Genomic DNA, 23,326 nt, shown 5'->3' with positions numbered 1-23,326 from the left:
GTACTTCTTCTACCCAATGTTCCTCATCCGAGATATTCAAACCATAGTTCATCAAGACATGTGCCAATTGAATTCGGAAAGAAAAAGTTAAACTCCAAATTCAGTTGGTGGGCGATGAGATGTTCGTGCCACATGTCACAATATGAACTTTTATTCTACCGAAAAGCAACACAGGCATTAAAGAAAATAAGACATAGCGAAGTAAGTGCGTAAAACAAAACAATAAAGTTATAATAATCCCGTTGAATAAACAACAAGAACAGACAAATTCAACAAGTCGAACTTCCGATCCCGTGTAAACAATCACCAACTTGGAATCTTCAAATAATCAATTTTGAGAGTCGCACATGTAATAAAGTGGAATAAATCCCTAACTTTAACTCATCTCCAACATCCAACTACGGTGGATACAGTCAACGCCGATCTTATTCAAACTTGATTGTCGTAAAATCGAGTAAGCGTGTAAAACAAAACAAAAAGTTGTGATAATCCCACTGAATAAACAACAAGAACAGACAAATGAAATGAGTCAAACTTTCAATCCCGTGTAAACAATCACCAACTTGGAATCTTAAAATAATGAATTTTGAGAGTTGCACACGTCACAAAGTGGAATAAATCCATGTCTTCGGCTCTTCTCCAACATCCAACTACGATGGATGCAGTCAACGTTGATCTCGTTGAAACTTGATTGTCGTAAAATCTAAGTACTTCTTCAATCGAATATTCCTCATTAACTCATTTGCTAATAGCATTAGTAGGATTGGTTTTACTTATTCCTACTTTATAACTTTACAATTGTAATCTTATCTCTTAGTATAATTACTCAATTTTAATTTCCATATATAGTTAGTTTCTAATTTCTGGTTCGATTTAATTTGAATATTATCAAATTTAATTATTTTAGTTCGATCTATAAAAAATCTTACTCAAATTCTATGACGTCGATTGTACGCAAACAATCCACGCAAGCTGTTACAGTGGATAACTACTCATTTAGGTTTAATTAGTAAATTAAAATGAATAAATAAAATTGGTAAAAATGGGGAGAGAAAAAGGAGACGAAGACTAGACAGAAACTCAGCTCATACTTCCCTTCATATTCATCTTCTTTCTCTGAATAATCTGTTGTTGATTTCTCAGTTTCTCTCTCTAGAGCTGCCCTTCTCCGAATCTGTCGTTTCTCTCTCTAGAGCTGCGTGTTTCATGTGTAAACGTAAGCTGGCTTGTGAGAAGTGGGCGGAGCGAGGGTCAGAGCTGTAAATTTCACCGAGCTCCGTTGCGAGTTCTATCGCGTCTACCTGTAGCCAGCGAGAACAGTCTAGGCTCTTGGCTCTCGATCGAGGTGCATTTCTCTACTTGTTTCTCGATTATGCCCTCGGATCACCGTGTAATTTTGCGAATTTTAGGGTTTATTAAGTTCTTATTTGCTGTAATTTTTCTGTATTTTAGGTGTTTATTCTTTTCATTGAGAGGGGGGTTTTGTTTCAAAGGAAGTTCTGATTGTTACAGCTGAATTTTGGATACATACACCTTTGATTTTATTGCTAGTGATTCTGGTCAGCTCAGTTGACTGAAGAAGAAAATGGGTTTAGTAATAAATCTAGGTTTGATCGTTTGAATTCATATGAATATGATTAAATTTTTGGCGTGTTCTGGTGGATATTGTAGTGTTATCTTCATCTGTAGTTTTAGATAGTAAGAAATTTCATTTATAGACAGGTTTTGTTTGGGAAGGTCGTGGATTTCTATGAGAATGATTAATAGTAATCATTAAAAATAAAGATTTCGTTTTGTGGGTTTTAATTTGGTTGCTTAAGCGAAAGGTTCTGGATATATTGGGTGTATGCTAAAAAATGTTAAATTGTTATATTTTTTGTTGTTGAAGGTTTTGGTCTTCGAGCTTGAGGGTGGAAATACTAATGCAGTAGATATAAGAAGATTGTCGAGGTTTCTTGCTGCAGATTGCATTGGTGAACACTAAAAAAGAAAATGTTGGAGGCTCCCAAGTTTACTGGAATTGTAGGCCTAAACAACAATAATAATGACAATTATGTCATGCATTTTTATCACAAGCTCAATGAGGGATCAAATATGTCAACTGAGAGTTACGGGAGCTTGCAATTGAGCAATGGTGGAGGCTCGGTTGCCATGTCGGTGGACAACAGTAGTGTTGGATCGAATGATTCCCACACTCGTATCTTGGGTCACAATGGCCTCAGGCATGTCAAGGACTATACTGTTGATGCAAGTGTCAATCACGTGAGAGTTTCTCATGGTCTGAGTGATGATGCCCTCGCTCAAGCTCTGATGGATCCTCGATATCCTACTGAGGGACTTGGGAATTATGATGAGTGGACAATTGACTTGAGAAAGCTCAATATGGGACCTGCTTTTGCTCAGGGTGCTTTTGGGAAGCTATACAGAGGCACATATAATGGTGATGATGTTGCAATTAAGCTTTTGGAGAGGCCGGAGAATGACCCAGATAGGGCACACTCGATGGAGCAGCAGTTTCAGCAAGAAGTAATGATGTTGGCTACACTTAAACACCCAAATATTGTTCGCTTCATTGGCGCATGCAGAAAACCCATGGTTTGGTGTATCGTGACAGAATATGCCAAGGGAGGGTCTGTGCGCCAGTTCTTGACAAAACGTCAGAATCGTGCAGTGCCCTTGAAATTGGCTGTCAAGCAGGCTTTAGATGTGGCTAGGGGGATGGCATATGTTCATGGATTAAATTTGATTCACCGGGACTTGAAATCTGACAATCTTCTAATTGCCGCTGACAAGTCTATTAAGATTGCAGATTTTGGTGTAGCTCGTATTGAAGTGCAGACAGAAGGAATGACACCAGAAACAGGCACATACCGTTGGATGGCCCCGTAAGTTCTACTCATCCCTTTCTCCCTTAGCCTTGCTTTTAGTCGGTAGATACTATACTTTTACACTTGGGGACGATGACTCCCTTTTTCCCTTCCCTACCTATTAACGTCATGGGCATCCAGTAACAATCTCTTCCCCCCCGGGAACTGTAGATTGATATTATGATCATCTAATAATTCTAATTGCTCCTTTTGAGCTTACGATCTTAGAAAGTGTTCTGTGTATGCTTTTGGTCAGGCAACTACATAACCATTTTATGGAATCAGAGCGTTTTTAGCATGCGCTAATGGGTCACTATGCATAGTGGTAATGTAGTTGGAAGAGTTTCATTATGTCAAATCAATACCCTCCAATTTTGTTCATCCAGTGTTGTAATGCTTAATGTGCCCCACTGCTAGAAATTGCTTAGATTTTGTATTCTCACTTCACTGACCTATTAATTGTTTTTGAAGTCTAAAATTGTGTGTTCTTAATTGTAGACTAGGGATTAATTGACAGCTTTTAGTTACCCTTTAGTTATTTTTCTTTGTTACGTTTTTTAAACCCAAAACATTAAGAAATTGCTTCAGTTCAAGAGAAATTGTGTCATCTTTTGAATATGCCAAGATCTTTAGGTATATTCAAACTATCCACCGCAATAAGAACTGTCATGCCTATACTTTACTGTATCTGGATTATTGATTCAAGTTGTTCATCATTGATTTTGGGTATAGTAGCTGTCCTCAAGATAAATAGAAGTTGCTGCATTAGCTTAGATGTTTTTCAAGCATATTTGTTGGAGATCAATCACAGGTTAGTTTTGATTTGACGAAAGTGTGTGCATTTGAGCTCCCAATCTCAACTTGCATATGCAAACTCTAGAAGTTCAGATGAATTCTGGTGTTTCGGTAGCTGGGAGTACTCCACCATGAATTTGGTGGGGATGTCTGATTTTTGTGGGATAATAGTAATGCATTACAGGAACCTATCAAAAGCAATGAGAAGTAGAGTGGTATCTTGCTGCCAGCAATTTCACTCACAGAGGATATTAGTTTGTATTGAGCCTTTTGAGTTGTGAGACCTCTCCATTAAATTGATCTTGTTGAAGAGACTAATATTGGCCTTCAGCCTAAAACTTTGAATCTTACACCTTAACTCATGTGGCCATACACTTGCACTTCTTGAGTTTGGCATAATAATACTTTATCGATGATTGCCCTTAATGCCTAGTCCTTTCTCCACATGGTGGCTATTCTTCTGTATTTCTTGATGGTTCATAACTTTGTGCTATGAAATTGCAGAGAAATGATCCAACACCGGCCTTATACCCAAAAGGTCGATGTATACAGCTTTGGGATTGTGCTGTGGGAGCTAATCACAGGGATGCTCCCGTTCCAGAACATGACTGCCGTTCAGGCAGCATTCGCTGTTGTGAACAAGGGTGTCCGGCCCACTATCCCCAACGAGTGTCTGCCTGCTCTGAGCCAGATCATGACGCTCTGCTGGGATGGCAATCCTGATGTTAGGCCGTCCTTCAGTGAGGTGGTGAAAATGCTCGAGGCTGCAGAGACGGGGATCATGACTACTGTGAGAAAAGCTCGTTTCAGGTGCTGTATGAGTCAACCGATGACTACAGATTGATGCAGAGAAACAAATTATAAGTGTTGAAAAAAACAACATATAATTAAGAATTTGGAAAAAGGTGACTGATTTTGTGTCAGGTTTATGTATGTATGTATGATGACTAGGCTAAATTTCTTTCCTGGGCTAGAGCTGAGGAGAGGAAGTTTACGATAATTACTGCTTTGTTTTGATTTTTAACTGTGGATTTAAGAGTACTATTTTTAGTGGTAATATAGATCTCATGTGTATTTATGCATTTTACGTTATAAATATTGACAAGCACATAAAATCCATGAATAAAAGAGAAATAAATATATGTATTGCTTTTGCTCTTCATAAAATAAGGTAATGCATCTCCTGTAAATAATCAAGCTCTTGATCCTGACGATCTAAGGTGGGTGCATCTCTCTTACTCAATGAATGCAAATACGTATTTGATTCTTGGAGTGCCTATTTTTTTTAATATTCATTTGAAAATTGTTTTGTAGCGTTATTATTCCTAATATATATTGGCGAGAGTTATAGACTTATGAGCTTGAGCCCCTTCGTATTCCCGCGAGTTATTACGAGTGGTAAATCTAAGACGCTATAAGACCCTCTCTAGCGAAAGATCTAAGGTTCAATCCCGTTTGTGTATGATGTAGTATTATATTTCTCACCTTATGTGGTGGTGTACTGGTCTCGCTTACTTATAATATATTGTTTTAATCGATAACTATAGGCATAATGATTGATAAAAATAAAAATTTTATTATTCCGAGAATGTAAAAACACCTTATTGCATTCACATCGACAAAAGTTCAAAATGAGTATCAAGTTTTTAAATAAATATCATCATAAAGAATTTTATTTGAACCTCTCCTATCAAACTATTAATGTATGACAATTCTAAAGTATATTAATGACTAAATATACATGAAAAAAGTCCGAGATGATTACGGATCTGAAAATTGACCTCAATAGTATTATTAGTCTTATACTATCTCATAAAATAAATTGGACCTTGATATTTGAACTAAAAAATTATAAAGATCACAACTCATATGCATGTGCATTCTAGCAAAATCAATATTTCTCGCTGCCAATACAAATAAAATAAAAAGACTATACTAGCTAGATAATTAACATTTTCTGGATCACGTTACGGAATCTCATAATTAATGATAAATAAAACTATGCTTAGGGCGTCTAGAAAAAAAAATTAAAGTGAGAAAAATACAAGAACAAAAAATAAATTAATTAAAATCAATACTTTTTAGATATTCCATAACATGGTTTTCTTTTGTGCATATCCAAATGGTGCAATCAAATTTAATAATGGTATTAATATGGCAACACAAATTAAGTATGTTAACTAGATTTGTATTGATATATTAATATTATCGTGTTGATATTTTTTATATGCAGAGTTGATAAGTTAGCAAATTAAGCTATTTAGAAGCCTAATAGGACTCCATAAGTTGCTTATACTACGTTTGTATGTTTATGTTATCCCATATTAACCTTTTCTTTGCAGAGAGACATTTGATGCAACCATGTACATGTGTACTTAGATTCTAAGGATGCCATCGGTTCTGTGTACTTAGATTCTAAGGATGCCATCGGTTCTGGTTCTGATTTTGGTTCAAAATACTGATTTTTGAATGTTTTTTTTTTCAGTTTTTGGATGTTTTTTCAACTTTTTTTGTTTTTACAAGTCAAAACTTGAGTTCGTACAGTTTCAAACAATTAATTTGCATATCCTAATTAATTTGATCAATTCAAACAATTATATGTATATCCATCAAGATCATAAAATCGTATTCTACATTTTATATAAATATTTTCAAATTATTGTCGCGTTTCCCCCACGAAAATGGTCAAGAATTAGTATTTAAACATGGACAAAACGTTTGGTAGGTTTACTTGCATATGTACATGGTTGGCTGAGTTGAACATCTATTTTAATTAATTAATCCTTAAATTTCTCTTAATTTTCTTCCTTTCATACTAAAATGAATGAGTGGGACTAAACCAACCACTAAAAACAGTGATTCGAATACACATATATGAAGAATTCAATAATTAATTCATTAAAATAAAGGATCAAGGTCGATCAAAGAGAGAGAGAGATAAAATATTTATTTAGGATTAGTGACATGTAGTGTCAAAGATGGAGGGCTTAGTTGATGTTGAATTCGAGATTCCAAATCACAAAGTCTCATGTTTGTTATAATATTAAATTAATTTCACTAATTTAAAACTCTCAACTTTACATAATTTAGTTAAAACAACTCTATCATGACTTGATGATAGGCCTCGTCTCACACGTCTTTATTCCTTTTCTTAACCTCTACTATTCAATGATTCAATCCTATCCAAAGTAGAATAATAAAAATTTCGAGTTTGACCTAATTATATTGTTGGCGGAATCTAATTTAATTTGTCAAATTTAAATAAATTTTGTAACTACATCACAATTTGGATGAATCATCATTTCTTAGTTAATGATTTATTTATTCTAAAAACAAAATATTCGTTTCATTAATCTTATGACGTGTATTTACTTTCAGACACATAATATGACACGTTTCCTTTTTTAAAGACATTTATTATAGCACAAATTTGAATAATTATTTAAGCCTCGCCTCACTTCACATTACTCTAAATATATTATTCAAAAGAAAGGCTCTACCTTTATTTAACTTTTATTATAAATAAAATTAATTACATTCCATATTTCACTAATTCATTGTATTTACATTATAATATAAGATTAATATGTAAAATTGAATTTCATACTCTACTGGAATTTTGCATTTATATTTCTTCGCATCTCTTAAGCTATGTGTTATTCTAAATGAGACAATTAAAGACGGAGAGTACGTACGTAATAAATAATGGGACAATTAATTTTTTCTACTTGTTTGATTTCAACTTACACAACCACAACACAAAAATGCTGGAGAGAGAGAGAATAAATCATTCTCTTGATTTAGTTTTGACATTTCAATATAGAAGAGATTTTAATACAAACAACAAAACAACTAAATAGGCAGGCGAAGAGCATTCAAACTTTGCGCGGGTAAAGACGGATAGGCAATCCCTTGGCCGGAATTGGCATCGGATTCACGACAATTTTCTCATCTGGGATGATTTTCTCCCACCGAAATCTCCTCACGAGGTGGTGCATGAACACCAAGATCTCCAGCCGAGCGTACTCCTTCCCGGGGCACATCCTCGGCCCTCCCCCGAAGGGGACAAAAGTGTAGGGCGCGGGCCCCGAGCCCTCGTATCTCGATGGGTCAAACTTCTTAGGATCGGGGAAGCACTCCGGGTTGATGTGTGTTGAGTTCGCACTCCAATAGATCTGTAATGTAACACATATGAGTATGGAATAGTTAGAAAATCATATCAAGTACGACAATGGGTGGGTATTATTATTAAGTGTATATTTAATGAAAATGTGAAATTACCTTCCAGCCCTTGGGGATAGTGAATCCGTTGTACATGAAATCGGACAATGCTTCTCTGAAAGCACCCTGAAGTGGCGGCGCAAGTCTTAAAACCTCACATGCTACATTCCATGAATATTTCATTTTTTGGATATCATCCCAATTTAGCAATTCTCCTTCCTTTTTCGAATTTGCAATTTCCACTTGTTCTGCAGAAAAACAATAATTATGTCAATTACTTCAACATAGTAAAAAAAAATAATAATAAACTTTGAGACTAAGATATTAATTAAAAAAAGGTTTTGTTGACTATGTGAAGCCGGCCGCTGTCTTAATAAGAAATATTTTGCCTACTTTTGTCACGAGGAATTAATTAAGTACACATTTATACACTCACAAAACTCATATTCTGTTGACATTTATTAACCAATTTTGACATTAATTCATGGAGTATATCTCACATTAAGTTTATAAGATAGCAAAAATTCTATTTTGACATATTAAGTTTAGTTAATCAAAATATTTAACCTGAAAGTCTCCAAAAATCCATTAAATCCTAATTACTACTAAAATCCAATTTTATATTACTAATAAACCTATTTTTTCCGGATCATAATAGTATGTGTTATAAGTGCCATCGGTTCAAAAACAACCGATTTCAGTTCCACCGAAGATATTCAGCAGTCTTATTTTTGAACCGAAACTGAGCGCTTTCAATTTCAATTCAGAACTGCCAGATATTTTTTTAGCATATCCCGATTTTCTCAGTTTTTGCCATGTTTTGTCGATTTTGAATCAAGACCAGCTACTAATTGCCAACTCGTAGTTCAAAAACGTTAGAACCGGAATCGGAACAAGACCGCCTAAGCACATGTAGTGTGTGTGAGAGAGAGAGAGTAAAACATACCCTTGTAGACTCCCTCATAAATCTCAGGCAGCTCAGCTAGATATTTGACAACAAAGGCGCATGCAGAGCTAGCCGTATCATGTCCACCAATGAGCAGCCCCAAAATCTTGTCAGCAATATCCAACTCATGCATAAACTTCCCACTCTCGTCGCTCGTCAGCAGCATGTGCGACAATATATCCTGCGTGGCCGAAGCCGAACCGTCTTCAAGGTCCACTTTCCGCTGCTTTATAATGCCGAGTAGTTCCTTCCTAATAAAATTAGACGCCTTGATCGCCTTATTGAATGGCGTCCCGGGCAGATCCACGGGGACCGAGATCAGCCCGGACGCCAGCTTCTCGAACGGCCCCCCGAGCCGCTCCACGTGGGCCGGGTCCTCCACGCTCACGAAGAGCTTGCACGCCAGCCAGAACGTGTAGCTCTTCGTGAGCGGGAACACCACCACCTCGTCCTTCCCCTCCCACCCGTCCGCGAAGTGGCGCCGCGCGATGTGGTCCATGATCCCGACGTAGCGCTGCAGGGCCTCCGGCTTGAAGAAGTTCGGCAGCATCCGCCGCATCTTGATCGCCTCCTCCTGCGACGATGACGACGACGACGACGACGGAAACACCTTGTCCACCGACGCCGGCCACCACGCCCGGACGAGCTTGTTCTCGTTCGAGAACAGGAATTTATTTCCGGACGCGCCGCAGAAGACTGCCGCGCGTTCGCCGAAGAGGTGGGTGCGGAAGACGGAGGAGGAGTAGCGGGCGATCCGGTCGAAGATGAACTTCTCCGGATGGCCCTTCCAGCCGGTGGAGAGAAACTCGAGGCTCTCTCCAATGACTGGCCAACCCGTCCGGCCTGGAGGCAGGCCGGACGCGGCCGGCTTGGTCCGGAAGAGGAGGAAGTGGAGGGAGAGGGAGACGGCGACGACGAAGGCGGAGAGGAGGCAGACGTAGAAGAGCTCCATTTTTTGATTGAGGGGAAAATGTAGTTTGTGTGAGGATTTGGTGAGGGAGTTGGAGCTTTTTTATAGGCATACATGATGGTAATGTGAGAAGTGAAATGCCAAGATCCACTGTTTCATTTTTTAGTCATTGGTAACATATATCGATGGCCTCGATTAATTATTTGTAGATTGATTCGAAGATCACATTTTTTGTTTAAATTAATGAACGTGTTGAGCTAATCACACTCAAGTCAAGTGAATATGGCTGCCTGTATTAAGTCACTTGGTCATGGGTTATCTCATTTACTAAGTCCATATACAAGTACTGATTTATGGTTAGACTACTGTATAGATTTGTTGACATGAATCGAATTATACTACTAATTTATCCTCTAGATTTTATGTACTTTTTAAAAATATTTTATGTTAATTTGTTCCTCTAGGTTGTAGTTATGGGAAAAATAGAAATAAAAGATTGACCTAGCCAAATCCATGATTTAGTGCTTTGCTTTCAATATTTGACATTAAATAATAATGCTAACATTAATTTTACCACTTTTGGGGGTGGGGTGACAGTTAAGGTGTGCGAATATTATAAGAGGTCAAAATGGGCTGGCTATATAATTTTTAATCATACTAATACTTAAATTGAGTGGTTGCTTAATTGGCTGGCTTTAAAATGGGTGGGTAATCCAGAAATATTATATTTCTAGTACATTAAATTATGTGGGCTGTGATTTTGATCAGCAGCACATTTCTCAGCAGTTTCATTTGGAAGAAGTCACGAAACTCATCTCAATACTATTGAAATTCATCAATGTGAAACCTTATAACTTTACTATTTTGTTCATATTTGAAAGTCAAATAATTTCAATGTGTGACTATACTGTAAGTATACGTTATATAAAATCAATTTTGACTACCTAATGACTTTACGTTTTTAATATACATATTTATACAGTTGCATGAAAAAATTAATCGAAAATAAGCGATAAAAATTCCTCACATTAATTAAATATGACATTCGTCAATAGTTGTCTGAATTTAAATGTGATCGGTTTAGATTTGAAAACAATATTTAGTTATTAGTTAGGTTCATTTCTAATATTGTAAATATTATTATGGTCTCGATTAGAAAAATATATTGATGAAACCTTGATTTAAAAAGTGATATAAGTCGTTAATTGAAATCAAGCTATGCTTCTCAGGAAACTGAAAGTGACACATGTTATAATATTTTTTAACAAACTAGTCAGCACATTTGAGTGCATTTAACAGTAGTTTATTATGTTAAATACCCAACATTTCCGACATATAATTTGAAAAAAAATACTCCCTCCGATCCGTCCCTGAAAATTTGTCACATTTCAACTTTTGCACTCGTTTTGGAAAAATGATAATAAATAGTTAAAGTGAAGAGAGAGTAAAGTAAGATAGATATAATGTTGAGAAGAGAGAGTAAAGTAAGACTCTTCTCTACATTATTATCTCTCTTACTTTACATTATCTCCACTTTAACTATTTATTACTATTATTTTTTCAAAACGAATGCAGAAAATGAAATGTGATAAATTTTCAGGGACGGATGGAGTAATGGAGAATATGGGTATGTATGTATATGAAATCCTATTTTAAATATTAAGCATAACTCAAGAAAATATATGGTTCTTAAATGGAGTACACATGCAAAAATTTAATTTGGCATTTAGCGTATAATTGTTTTCACAAATTCTGAAATAATGAATTATGGGCCTTACCTTTCTGATGTAATATAAAAACTGAGACATTGTATGTTATTGAAAATTTGAAACTAGGTGCTAGAGCACTAATTTCAAATATAATGTCTATGATTATGGTGGGATTCCACTTTTTTTCCAATACGGTGGGCTACGATTAAAAAAGAGTAAACATATTTTTGCTGTCTAGCAAAACACTTGTTTTCCTAATGTATTAGTAGTAAATGGAGTACTAATTAATACTCCATGTAGCAAAAGAAATATTAATAAATGCAAATTGAACTATAATCCAAAGGAAAAATCACAAAATCAATCACGTTTAAATGACACACAAAACCTTTTCAGGTTAAATGAGGCATACTATTAAGAGTAAGATAAAAATCCATATTTTTAGTCCATGGCATTACATTGCATTGATATTATCTGCTGTTTTTATTCTTTAAAAACATCTCTAACCGTGTCTTGACATTAATATAATATTGTTGGAAAGACTTTTACGGTTTTTAGCCAAAATATCCTTCGGACTATGGTTATTTATGTCTTTTTCAAGATAGAGAGAATTGACACTCTAATAAATTTAATTCCTTTTAAGTAGTACTACTTCCGTCCTTTAAAAAAATAGAAACTATTTAATTTCATTTTAGGATATCCCTTAAAAATAGAAACTTTTAAATCTTTGTATTTTAGGGTCTGGACCCCATAATTCCATAACATTAGTTCCACTACTTTTTCTCTTCCTCTCTATTACTTTACTCATTTTCTTTTCCTCTTTCTTACTTAACCAATTAGGCATTAGAACTCGTGTCGTTTCATATGTTTCTATTTTTTTAGGACGGAGATAGTATGTGCCACGACGAGCAATAATTTGCCATAGACTTTAACGACTTCTTTTGAGGAATACAACACACTTGAACGAATCAAGTACACTCGAAGTGGTGGTTCTCTCTCTTATGAAATAGATATACATAAAACGAAAATGGTACTGAAAATGAAAATATTAAAATAAAAATTAATATAAAGTAAAAGAAAATGTCAAAAATGTCATACATGAAAATAGATTTTGAGTTAGACTAATATTTTTTTTCTTGTCGTATAAATTATAAAATTTGATGAATAGTGATTTATTATATTATTGATCTAAAATCCTCATTTACTATAACCGATTCAAAGTTAAATGTGAAATAAGCCTAATTTTCTGAGAGGTTGACTAAATCAACTTTTTATTTTACCTTCAGAAACATTGACAAAATTGTAAATTAGTTAATGCCAAAACCAGATTGTTTCTATTTTAGATTTCTACCCCGTGGTTAAACTATGATAACAACAAAACCGAATAAATTAAATTTCATGAATCATCAGTTTTATTTTCTTTTTATATTATTATTTTTAAATGACGGCAATGTTAGTTAAATAACTAAATACAAAGGGCTGCAGTTATTCCTGTAAATAATAGGCCAACGTCAAGAATTTCTCATTATCTGTCATGACTACATAATTAAAATTTTATTTTTTTGAATAAATCGTTGAAATTAATAATTAGATCATTAACAAACAGCTACGGTATCAAACTTGCACGCAGGAAAGGTGCAAAATATATTATTCAATATAAAGATTTTTATAGTGCTTGTATGGTCATATTAATATTAATATATTAGTACTCGTATTATATAACAAGTGGCGCTACGTATGCGACAAGAAAAATAATTAAAATTGGTTGCAATAATAGATCAATTACAACGACAGAAAATATTTTATATATAATGGTTATGATTTATAAAAGTCATCTCGGTTACATGTCATACATTTGCACTTGTGTGCACAAATATGTCTATATTTGCATAATATTGTCCATTTTAGAGAATCTTATATCCATCATAATAGGTCACATCCTAACACAAATATTCAATATAATTATATAATGTTTACACAGAGTAGCATCAACGAGAAAAACAAAGTGAAAATTTCCTAAGAGATACCCAAATTTGTAGGGACCGGGAATTAAATACTTAGTAATGACCAATAACTTTTAGAGCAATATATCAAGGGAGGGAAAAAAATACTGAAATACCGGTATATTACACCTATCATAAGGAAAAGTTATTGAAAATTATCAATATTTTGTATACCTTTATTTTCGGTACAATATGATACACTATCGAAAAATATCAGTACAATAACTATATAAATTTATGTATGCCACGGTATTCCAAAAATTTGGTATATACCTATTAGCGACAGATATTGACTATATGACATATAGCGAATGTATATATACAAAAATATATTATTATTATTATTATTATCAATTAATAATCTATTTTAACGGTTTAGTATCTTATTTAAATTATAGTGTGTTATAAATTGAAATTAGAAATTGAAAGCCGAATAAAACTTAAAATGAAAAGAAAAACTAATGTTTATTAGGCTTTAACTTGGGCCTTATATTTAGGCTCATGGCCCATTTTTTCTTGATATTAGAAATAGAAAGCCTAATACATCTTCTGTTTATATAAAAAAGATATAGAAACCCCATAACCCAATTTTATTGGGCTTAACTTGGGCCTCAGATTTAGGAATATGGCCCATACTTTTACAGGAAGGCTGAAAATGAAAAGATACCTCCAGAAAGTAGATACTCCCTCCGTCCACGAAAAATAGGACACATTATGAATGACACGAGTTTTAATGTGAAATTGGTAAAGTAAGTAAGAGAGAAGGGAAGAAAGTAAGAGAAAAGTAGTGTTAATGGAATGTGGGGTCTATATTATTAGTAAGAGAGAAGAGAAAAGAGTAAGAGAGAAGTTGTTGAAAACTTTCCTTTTTAAAATGTGCTCTATTTTTCGTGGACAACCAAAAATGGCAAATGTGCTCTATTTTTCGTGGACAACAAAAAATGACAAATGTGCTCTATTTTTCGTGGATGGAGAGAGTAATTAGTAGCCACGCTAAAATCTTATTATTGGGTACAATTTTTAATCAAATACTATATCATCATATATGAACGAATGTCTAAGCTCATAAGTATTAGAAATCATTCACCCCCTATCTCATGGTACTGCATTTTCATTTTTCACAAATTGCACAAGTAATACTTTTCATAGAAGCCCGGCCCGATTTGATCAGACCGGCCCCAACTGATTTTCTAGAACCTATAAAGAAGCTTCCGATCAAAATTTTTTAAAGTATTATTAAAAGAGAATGAGTCTCGCCTTATTAGAGAGAAAATAGTTTTCAAAATTAGAATATTAATATTTTTCAGGGATAGACTCAAAAGGGAGAGTTCATATTTTTCATAGGGAAAAAAAAATTTGTACTTGTAATTGAAGGTTAAATAAGGAAAATTTATACGTTATTTGAAAAATGGCAACACGTAATTGTACTTTTGTATTCTCTATGCAATTTTATGTTTTAGTAATAGATTTGTTTACTATTAACGTTTTACAGCATTTCATTGACTTTATTTATCGGATTTTCTAGAATCCTTAACTTGAGATTGTTATAAATCAAAATTAAAAAGTACTCCCTATAAGGACCTCAAAAATCCCATGTGAAAATAATTAATTCTTATACTTTATCATGAAGTAGTTTGTGTAAGTGGATTTTTTTTATATATAAAAATGTTCAAGTTTGAAAGGGAGGCGAGCCAGAACTTGTGATAGGAACAACGATCCTACCGAGAGTTTAGAGCACACGTTGTAGCACAATTAGGAATAAAAAAAGAACGGAGAGCTTGAAGATGAGAAAAAAAGTGTTTATTCCTTGTGTTTATTCCTTTAATTCTCAATGACTATCTATGGGGTTATATGGTATTTATAGAGACCCAAAAGACTTGACTCAATCTTAAAAGGAAAAGGATTAATGAAAAATAAGGAAATAACTCAAAAAGAAATCAAAATGAACACCACGCATGTCTATCTCTAATAGCTGACGAGGTCCCGATACTTGGCGGGCCGAGAAGCTGCCCTCTTTGGTCGATCTTTCTTGGACCATCGGTTCTTGGGTCGGCCTCGTGCCTTCGTCTCCCTCTTCTCTCCTTCTTTGGACTCATCTAGCTGCATGGGCTCATGCAGCTCTGCTTCTTCGTCGTCGAGCGGAGCTCTATTGGTGAGGGTCGTATCAACTCCCTCTCCCTTAGCAACGACCTTGTCCTCAAGGCGTAGATGAGGAAAATGAGAACGCAACAACTCCTCCGCCACCCAAGAGGGGGGATCCATCAGCGTCGGCCGACCATCGCACAAGTCACAGAACTTGTGGAATTTTATTCACCAAGACCGTACGCCGACCTGTCACCTCCACTGGCGTATCACATGGCTAACTCCGATTGAACTCCGACGGTAAGGCTATGCCCACTGTTGTGCCTGGGACGAATGCTTTAAGGAGCGAAACGTAGAAAACGTTGTGTTGGATAATGGTTTCCCCACCGATTTCTGCCTGTACGGCTGGAGCTTAAGCAAGACGGAATCTCCTACGTTGAACTCCACATCATTCCGTTTTTGGTTCGCGAATTCCGCCATTGAGAGTTGAGCCTGGTGAATGCCGCGTTTCAAAGCCCGCAACGTCTCCTCACACTCATCCAACAATTCCGCCGCCTCTTTATTGTGCGACGGTCGCACATATGTATCGAACAAACTAGGTGGTTCCCCCGTAAAGAGCTTGGAAGGGCGACATGCCGATGTTGGAGTTGAGGCTGCAATTGAGAGCCAGCTCAACCCACGGCAACAGAGCAAACCAGCATTTGGGTCGTTCATACACGAACACCCTCAGATACTGCTCCAAGGCGCGGTTCGTTACTTCTGACTGGCCGTCCGTTTGCGGGTGGTAAGCTGTAGTAAACTGCAACTTAGTACCGCTGAGCGAAAGCAACTCGTCCCAAAATTCACTCATGAAAATAGAATCTCGATCCGATAAGAGCTTTTTGGGAAACCCATGTAACTTCATCACTGTGTCGAAAAAAAGACGCGTGACGGTCGTAGGATCAAAACCACCTTTCAAAGCACCAAAGTGAGCATACTTCGTTAGGCGTTCCACCACCACCATAATCGTCGTGTAACCGAAAGAGGACGCTGCTTCCCACACCATATATGGGATTGGCAGAGGTTGAATGAGTCCGTTCGGTTTATCGCGAATGTACTTCGTAGCCTGACAGGTGAAGCATGCCACCACATATTCCTTAACATCCCGACGCATTCCCGGCCAATAGAACAGGGATGCCACTCGCACAAAGGTCCTACGTTCCCCTGGGTGTCCTGCTGTCGGCGCATCGTGACATTCCTACAAAATTACCTTACAAACCGTTGTCACGAGTAACAAACAAACGCCGTTTGAAATACAACAACCCCTCTGCCACTGAGACGTGTTTCGGCGCCTTCCCTGCCGCAACCAACTCATGCAACTGAACCATGTCTTGGAGTGAAGAATTTTCTGCCCTGAGCATCTCAAAAACCGCCGGCATTGGGCGCGCATAAAGGGATAGCATATGTGGCAGGTCGGTCCTAGTGTCGTCGCATTGACGTGAAAGAGCATCGGCCACTTTGTTGGATGCGCCAGTTTTGTATTCAATGGTGAACTTAAACCCCATTAGTTTGCGCACATAAAATTGTTGGTCCGGCGTTTGCACAATTTGCGACAAAAGCTCCTTCAAACTGCGCTGATCACTCCGAATAATGAACTCGCGACCCAACAAATACTGACGCCATTTTTGTACTGGCTCTACTATGGCGTAAAGTTCTTTGTGATACATCAAGGCGAGGCGCCTTCGTGGTCCCAACTTCTTGCTGAAATAAGCAATGGGATGATTTTGTTGCATTAACACTGCGCCGATCCCATGGTCAGACGCGTCCGCTCGACCACAAATGTATCAGAAAACTCTGGGAGGCGCAAGACAGACGTGGAGCTCATCGCCGCCTTCAACTCTTCGAAACTGTTGGCTGCGACGTCGGACCATAAAAATGAATCCTTCTTCAATAGTTCCGTTAAAGGAGCAGCAATCAGCGAATAGTTCTTGACGAAGCGTCGATAATACCCGGTCAAACCTAGAAAACCCCGAAGCTGCTTCACATTAGACGATGTCGGCCAATCTGTCATGGCCTTGATCTTTGCCGGGTCGGCGCGTAGCTCGCCTGCTGCGATGATATGGCCAAGATAATCAATAGAGGCCACTCCGAAAGCGCACTTGGACTGCTTTATAAAGAATGAGTTAGTGTGGAGCGTGGAGAGGACCTCTGTGATATGGTGGATGTGGTCGTCCATATTGTTGCTGTAGACTAAGATGTCATCGAAGAAGACTATCACAAATTTTCAAAGAACGACTGAAAGATGATATTCATGGCCGTTTGGAAGTCGACGAAGCATTTGTTAGCCCGAAGGGCATGACGAGAAACTCAAAATGGCCGTCGTGGGTACGGAAAGCATTCTTATGGATGTCATCCACATGCATCCTAATCTGATGGTACCCTGATCGGAGGTCCAATTTGGAAAAAATTCGAGCTGCATGGAGTTCGTCAAAAAGCTCGTTCGCTGTAGGAATCGGGAAATGATTTGGTGTTGTTGCCGCGTTCAGAGCGCACTAATCCACACAAAGGCAGAAAGAACCATCATTTTTTCGGACCAAGAGAACCGACAACTAGAAGGGGCTCGTGCTGGGCTGTATCACGCCTTGTTGGAGCATGTCGCGAACCTAGTTCTCGATTTCTGCCTTTTGGAAGTAAGGGTAGCGGTAGGGGTGTGCATTCGGGTTTCGGTTCGGTTTTTTGCCAAGACCGAAAAACCGAATTTAGTTCAAAATCCAAACCGAACCGAACCCGAAAAACTAAAAAACCGAAACCGAAAAACTGAAAACCGAACTTAAAAAATCAAAAAACCCGAACAAAACCGAAAAACCCGAAAAAAATCGAAAAACCTGAAAAAAATAAATATAATATAAATATATATTTATATATGTGTATTTTATTTTATTTTATATATACTAATAGAATATTTATATAATATAAAATTAATAATACATATAATATATATTATATAGTTGAATATATTAAAAGAATATATATATTATATATAATATAATATATTAAATTAATAGAATATATATATATAATTCGGTTTTTTTAAAACCGATCCTAAATTTTAAAACCGAACCGGACCGAATCGAAAAATCAAATTTTTTTTTTATTTTTAAAACCGAACCGAACCGAAAAACCGGAAAAACCGAACCGAATTTCAAAATTTCGGTTTGGTTCGGTTCGGATATTCGGTTTCCGGTTTTTTTGCTCACCCCTAGGTAGCGGTACGGTTTGACGTTTATGGGCCTCGTCGACTGAGGAAGATGGATGCGGTGATCCCAGCTAAGAGCCGGTGGTAGGCCTGCGGGGACGGCAAACACTTGTTCAAAATTTGCTAGAGAGTCTGTCAACAGGGGATTTACCTGCAGGACCGCGGCCTGGTCGGTCTATGTTGAACGGTCAACGTGGACGAGTTCAAACACCTGGGACTCCGGCTTCTGACCTATCAACGAGAACAATCCATTGTACGAGATTTGATGAGGGGGTCCATCTTCGCCCTGTAAACAAACCGGCCCAGACTCGAGCTCATCTGTAGAGTCTTGTAATTCTTTGTGACGTCGTCTAAGTCCTGAAGCCATTGAACACCCAGTACTACATCCGGCCCTTCGACTTGTAAAAGGAACAGATCGATATCAAAAGAGTGTCCCTGTAGTGAAATTGGTGTGAGCAAACTCACGTAATCACACCGCTTAAAAGCTCCATTCCCGAAAAAACCCGAAACGGTGAGATCACATGGAGGGGAAGGCATAATTTATCAGCGACAGATGGTTTGATAAGGTTGTGCGTGCTACCTCCGTCGATCAGGACCGAGAGTGGGGAGTCCCTTATGTACCCGGTGAGACGGATTGAGCGCAGCTTTATTTTTGGTCCAATGACTAGTATGCGCGAAACATCTCCTGTGATCGTCATATTCGCCCCGTCATCGCTGAGATTATCCGCATTCGTCTCCTCCTCCTCACTATCCGATTTGGGACCCCCCGCGGAAGCTGCTGCCTGAGGGCGCAGGTGGCGCCGCTGCCACTGTGGCTTGCTGGGCGTTACTGCTGTTGTGGCTGAGATGGGACGGAACGCATCTAACTGCTGGGCCAAAGCCATGGCGTCGGTTAAGGAGGAAGGCCGACGGGTGAGGAGTTCATGCTTCAGCGATGGAACAAGACCCTCGATGAAAAGCGATGTGAGGGTGTCATCACCCACGTTAGATACCTTCGCAAGAATTGGGACGAATTCCCCAAGATAATCGTCCAAGGATCCCGTCTGTTGCAGCGCTGCAAGGCGACCGACGTAATCTTCATAAAGGTCGGGGTCGAAACGACGCTTGATATCTAGAAGAAAATCCTCCCAACTGCGGTCTTTGCTACTTGTAGTTGAAGGTTAAATAAGGAAAATTTATACATTATTTGAAAAATGGCAAAAAGAAATCAAAAAAATCAAAAAATAAGGAAATAATTCAAAAAGAAATCAAAAAAATTCCATGCATGTCTATCTCTAATAGCTGACGAAGTCCCGATACTTGGCGGGCCGAGAAGCTGCTCTCTTTGGTCGATCTTTCTTGGACCATCGGTTCTTGGGTCGGCCTCATGCCTTCGTCTCCCTCTTCTCTCCTTCTTTGGACTCATCCAGAGCTGCATGAGCTCATGCAGCTTCTTCGCCATCGAGCGGAGCTCTATTGGTGAGGGTCGTATCAACTTGATACAAAGAATAAATAGAAACAAAAGCAGCCAACCAAGCAGCTAAAACAAAACCAAGCCAAAAACAAAAATAAGGTGGTTCAAGATAAAATCCCAACAACAACAACCTAAAAAATCTAATCAACAAACCGACATCAGCACAAAAACAGACAATTCACTCAAAGATAAAGCTACCAAATCTGGAGACTATTCTCCAGTTCGTTCAAGCTATGGGTTTTGTCCTCTGTCTGTCTGACCATCTAGTCAACTCATTTAACTTTTCGAGAACCTTTTCATATTTTGTGTACCTGGATTGTATAGACTAAAGAGTTATTTTTACTAATGAACTAAATTTTGATGATTCATGAAGTAAAAGGTAACTAACCTTCTCGGAAATATTAGTAAGATATAAAATCATATTCACTTCGTGTCCCAACTAAATTAAGTACTAATTCATTAATTACTATTTCGTGATTTAATTTTTTACAATTGTCTCACAATGGTCAAAATATTTTGGTATAGCAAAATCAAATATGACGTGCCAACAACACCAGGTCATTTCATATGAATTCCGAGTTGTTTTAACTAACACTCGAAATTGAATAATGTAGTTTGTTATTATGAAAAAAATAAATTTATAATTTTATATTTAATTTTAAAATTATAAAATTACTAGAGATAAATAAAAGATGTGTAATTAAATGATCTTATCAAATTGGACGTATTTTAAGCGACAAAAAGTAAAAAAGCGTGTTTTAATAGAGATGGGGAGCGCGTACATGGCCGGGTCAACTTATGTCGCTGGATCTTGAAACACGTGCACTTCACATTCCAATTATACACTTCTTCCTCTCGTTGATCCAATTTGGTCTAAAATAATTTTGCGCAATTTCAACTCACTAAATGATTAATATATTTAAGTTAAATGAATTTTTTTTGTGCTTCTTTTAGAGCGACAAAATATACTACATTACTCTTCAAAATCACAGATAACACAATATTGACAAGGGAATATTTTTGGGTTTTGAGTTTGAGATGGACACACAAACTTAGCCTTAAGCAATGTGTTTTTTTTTTGTTATTTCAAATTTTAGCACAATAATTATTTGAATGTTATTTTTGGTTGAATTAGTTTTGTTAGGCTGACACTAAAAGGGGTTGCTAACTATGCTTCATGTCATCGAAAATTACCTTTAAACTAAAATTGACACATGTCCAATATCTTATTGGATTAAATTGACACATGAAGATGATGATTTCCATGGCGGCATTAATACATGACACAACTATAGTTATATACACATCTTTGTGTGAGGAGAATTATGCATGCAAAGATTATTGAAATAACATAAAAGTAAGTTTGTATTGGAAAATACATTTTTAATTATAGTAAATCATCATGTAAAAAAATACTCCCTCCGTCCCGCACTACTCGCACGTTTCATTTTCGGCACGGAGATTAAGGAATGAGTGTATAGCAAAGTCAAATATTACGGCTGTAAGTGAAAATTTTTACTAAAAATGGAAATAGTGCAAATAACTTGGGACGCCCAGAAAGGAAATAAGTGCAAGTAGTCCGGGACGGAGGGAGTATTGTTTTGTAGGCGGCTAATGGTGGCAATGGCAATCAATAACGAATCTAGGTGGAATTAGAGGGTCGACAAACAATTCTGTCATGCCATGAGAAAACTTTTATTAAATTCGATTTTGTAATAAGTCGATTTTATATTGTGACAACGCAGCCTCAACTGGTGTACGTCCATTTCTTGTGTGTCATTTCCTAGAACGGCCACAATGATGTCTCTATCTTTTTATTACTATATCTGATCCTACGAGTTACTCCCACCGCCCATCATTATTAGTGTTGGTTTACCAATTTAGTCCGTTCGTGATTAGGTGTCTCAGTTCACTTTTACTGTAAATGACAGGTAGACTTCGCATTCCACTACTTCATTTTATTATAAAATTAATAGTATATAAAAATGATCTCCCATTCCATTATCTATTTTCAAACTCATTTTTTGAAACTCCTTCGAACTCATGAGATTTGACTTTGGGCCGTGATGATTGCGCGAATTTCTGATGTTAGTAAATGCTGGTAGAGAATAAAGACTACGACACAAAGAATTTACGTGGTTCGATTTACTGAAGTAAATCTACGTCCACGGGAAGAAGGGAGGGCAAGATTGTATTGCTTGATCTGGGATTACAGCTTACAACACAGACTTGCTATATGATATTTTATCTCTAGAGAGCTTAACCTTTTTCTATCTGATCTAAGTTCTATTTATACATTGAACTAAGATCGTGGTTTGCAGCCCCACTAACAAGATCGTGGGTGAGCAATAACTGCTCAATAACTGCTTCGTACCACTAAATAGATCGTGGGTATAGCGGAGGTCGTGGAGGCCTTTCATGAGTCCACTAACTCCTAGTTCGGTCGAATGCTGAGACCGAACTGCTGGACTTTACCGATCAGCTCTTGCCGATCTGAGAGGAGAGCTTGACTGGTCGGCTTTTACCGAGCTGTAGGCTGAGTCCGAACTCTTTGGTCGTGCCGAACTCTTTGGTGCCGAACAGATACTCTTTCTTGGGCTCTGGGCTGATGGGCCGTCACTGTTATTGGGCTTGCCATTAGGGTTTAGTTCGTACCCCATCACTACCCCCCCCGAAAAGCGAAGTGAATCACTTCGGCGAGGTGAGTCACTTCGGCATTCTGGATAACGGTAAGGGGGAGGCTGACGTCAGGGGACGTGCCTTGCGCGTGCCTGCATTAAATGCGACAGTAAAATCCGGCCGTTGAATCCTGAAAAGGTGGGATTCGAAACAGCGCAACGATCTCGAAATCTTTCCCGAATCTGATAAATATGCTCTTTCTTCCTCATTTGAACACTTTTGCTGTTGCGTCTTCTATACTCTCTCTTTCTCGAGAAATTTTCTTCCGCTTTCAAGAGCTTCTTCAGACTTTCTTCACCTTCAAAAAGTAAGGAAAATGGCTTCTATTTCTTCTTCGGAGTCGGGTAGCGGTAGGAGAGGCGGTAAGGGGTCTTCTGGCCGGAAAGAGTCCGGGGAGAAGACCGTAGAGTATTTCCATAGTATTTTGAG

At 37.4% G+C, this 23,326-nt stretch overlaps 3 protein-coding genes across 3 annotated transcripts; 1 reads left to right on the top strand and 2 right to left on the bottom strand.

Moving 5' to 3' along the window:
* The first annotated feature begins 1,027 nt into the window (after positions 1–1,027).
* Positions 1,028–4,719, top strand: LOC121799956 (serine/threonine-protein kinase STY13-like). The gene is made up of 3 exons (XM_042199488.1): positions 1,028–1,345; positions 1,889–2,885; positions 4,167–4,719. Exons 2-3 carry the CDS (start codon positions 1,993–1,995, stop codon positions 4,504–4,506), a joined length of 1,233 nt encoding a protein of 410 aa, XP_042055422.1. The 5' UTR covers positions 1,028–1,345; positions 1,889–1,992; the 3' UTR covers positions 4,507–4,719.
* A 2,639-nt stretch (positions 4,720–7,358) lies between these two features.
* Positions 7,359–9,827, bottom strand: LOC121801638 (beta-amyrin 28-monooxygenase-like). The gene is made up of 3 exons (XM_042201172.1): positions 8,830–9,827; positions 7,944–8,131; positions 7,359–7,837 (listed from the first exon to the last, which is right to left on the bottom strand). Exons 1-3 carry the CDS (start codon positions 9,779–9,781, stop codon positions 7,538–7,540), a joined length of 1,440 nt encoding a protein of 479 aa, XP_042057106.1. The 5' UTR covers positions 9,782–9,827; the 3' UTR covers positions 7,359–7,537.
* Positions 9,828–17,301: 7,474 nt separating this feature from the next.
* Positions 17,302–17,745, bottom strand: LOC121801126 (uncharacterized mitochondrial protein AtMg00860-like). Its single transcript, XM_042200579.1, has one exon. The coding sequence runs from the start codon at positions 17,743–17,745 to the stop codon at positions 17,302–17,304; it is 444 nt and encodes a 147-aa protein (XP_042056513.1).
* Between the last annotated feature and the right edge of the window lie 5,581 nt (positions 17,746–23,326).

This window comes from Salvia splendens, chromosome 4 (genome assembly GCF_004379255.2).
Source record: "Salvia splendens isolate huo1 chromosome 4, SspV2, whole genome shotgun sequence".
In the NCBI taxonomy this organism is placed as follows: Eukaryota; Viridiplantae; Streptophyta; class Magnoliopsida; order Lamiales; family Lamiaceae; genus Salvia; species Salvia splendens.
This window is presented reverse-complemented; position numbering and strand designations above follow the sequence as displayed.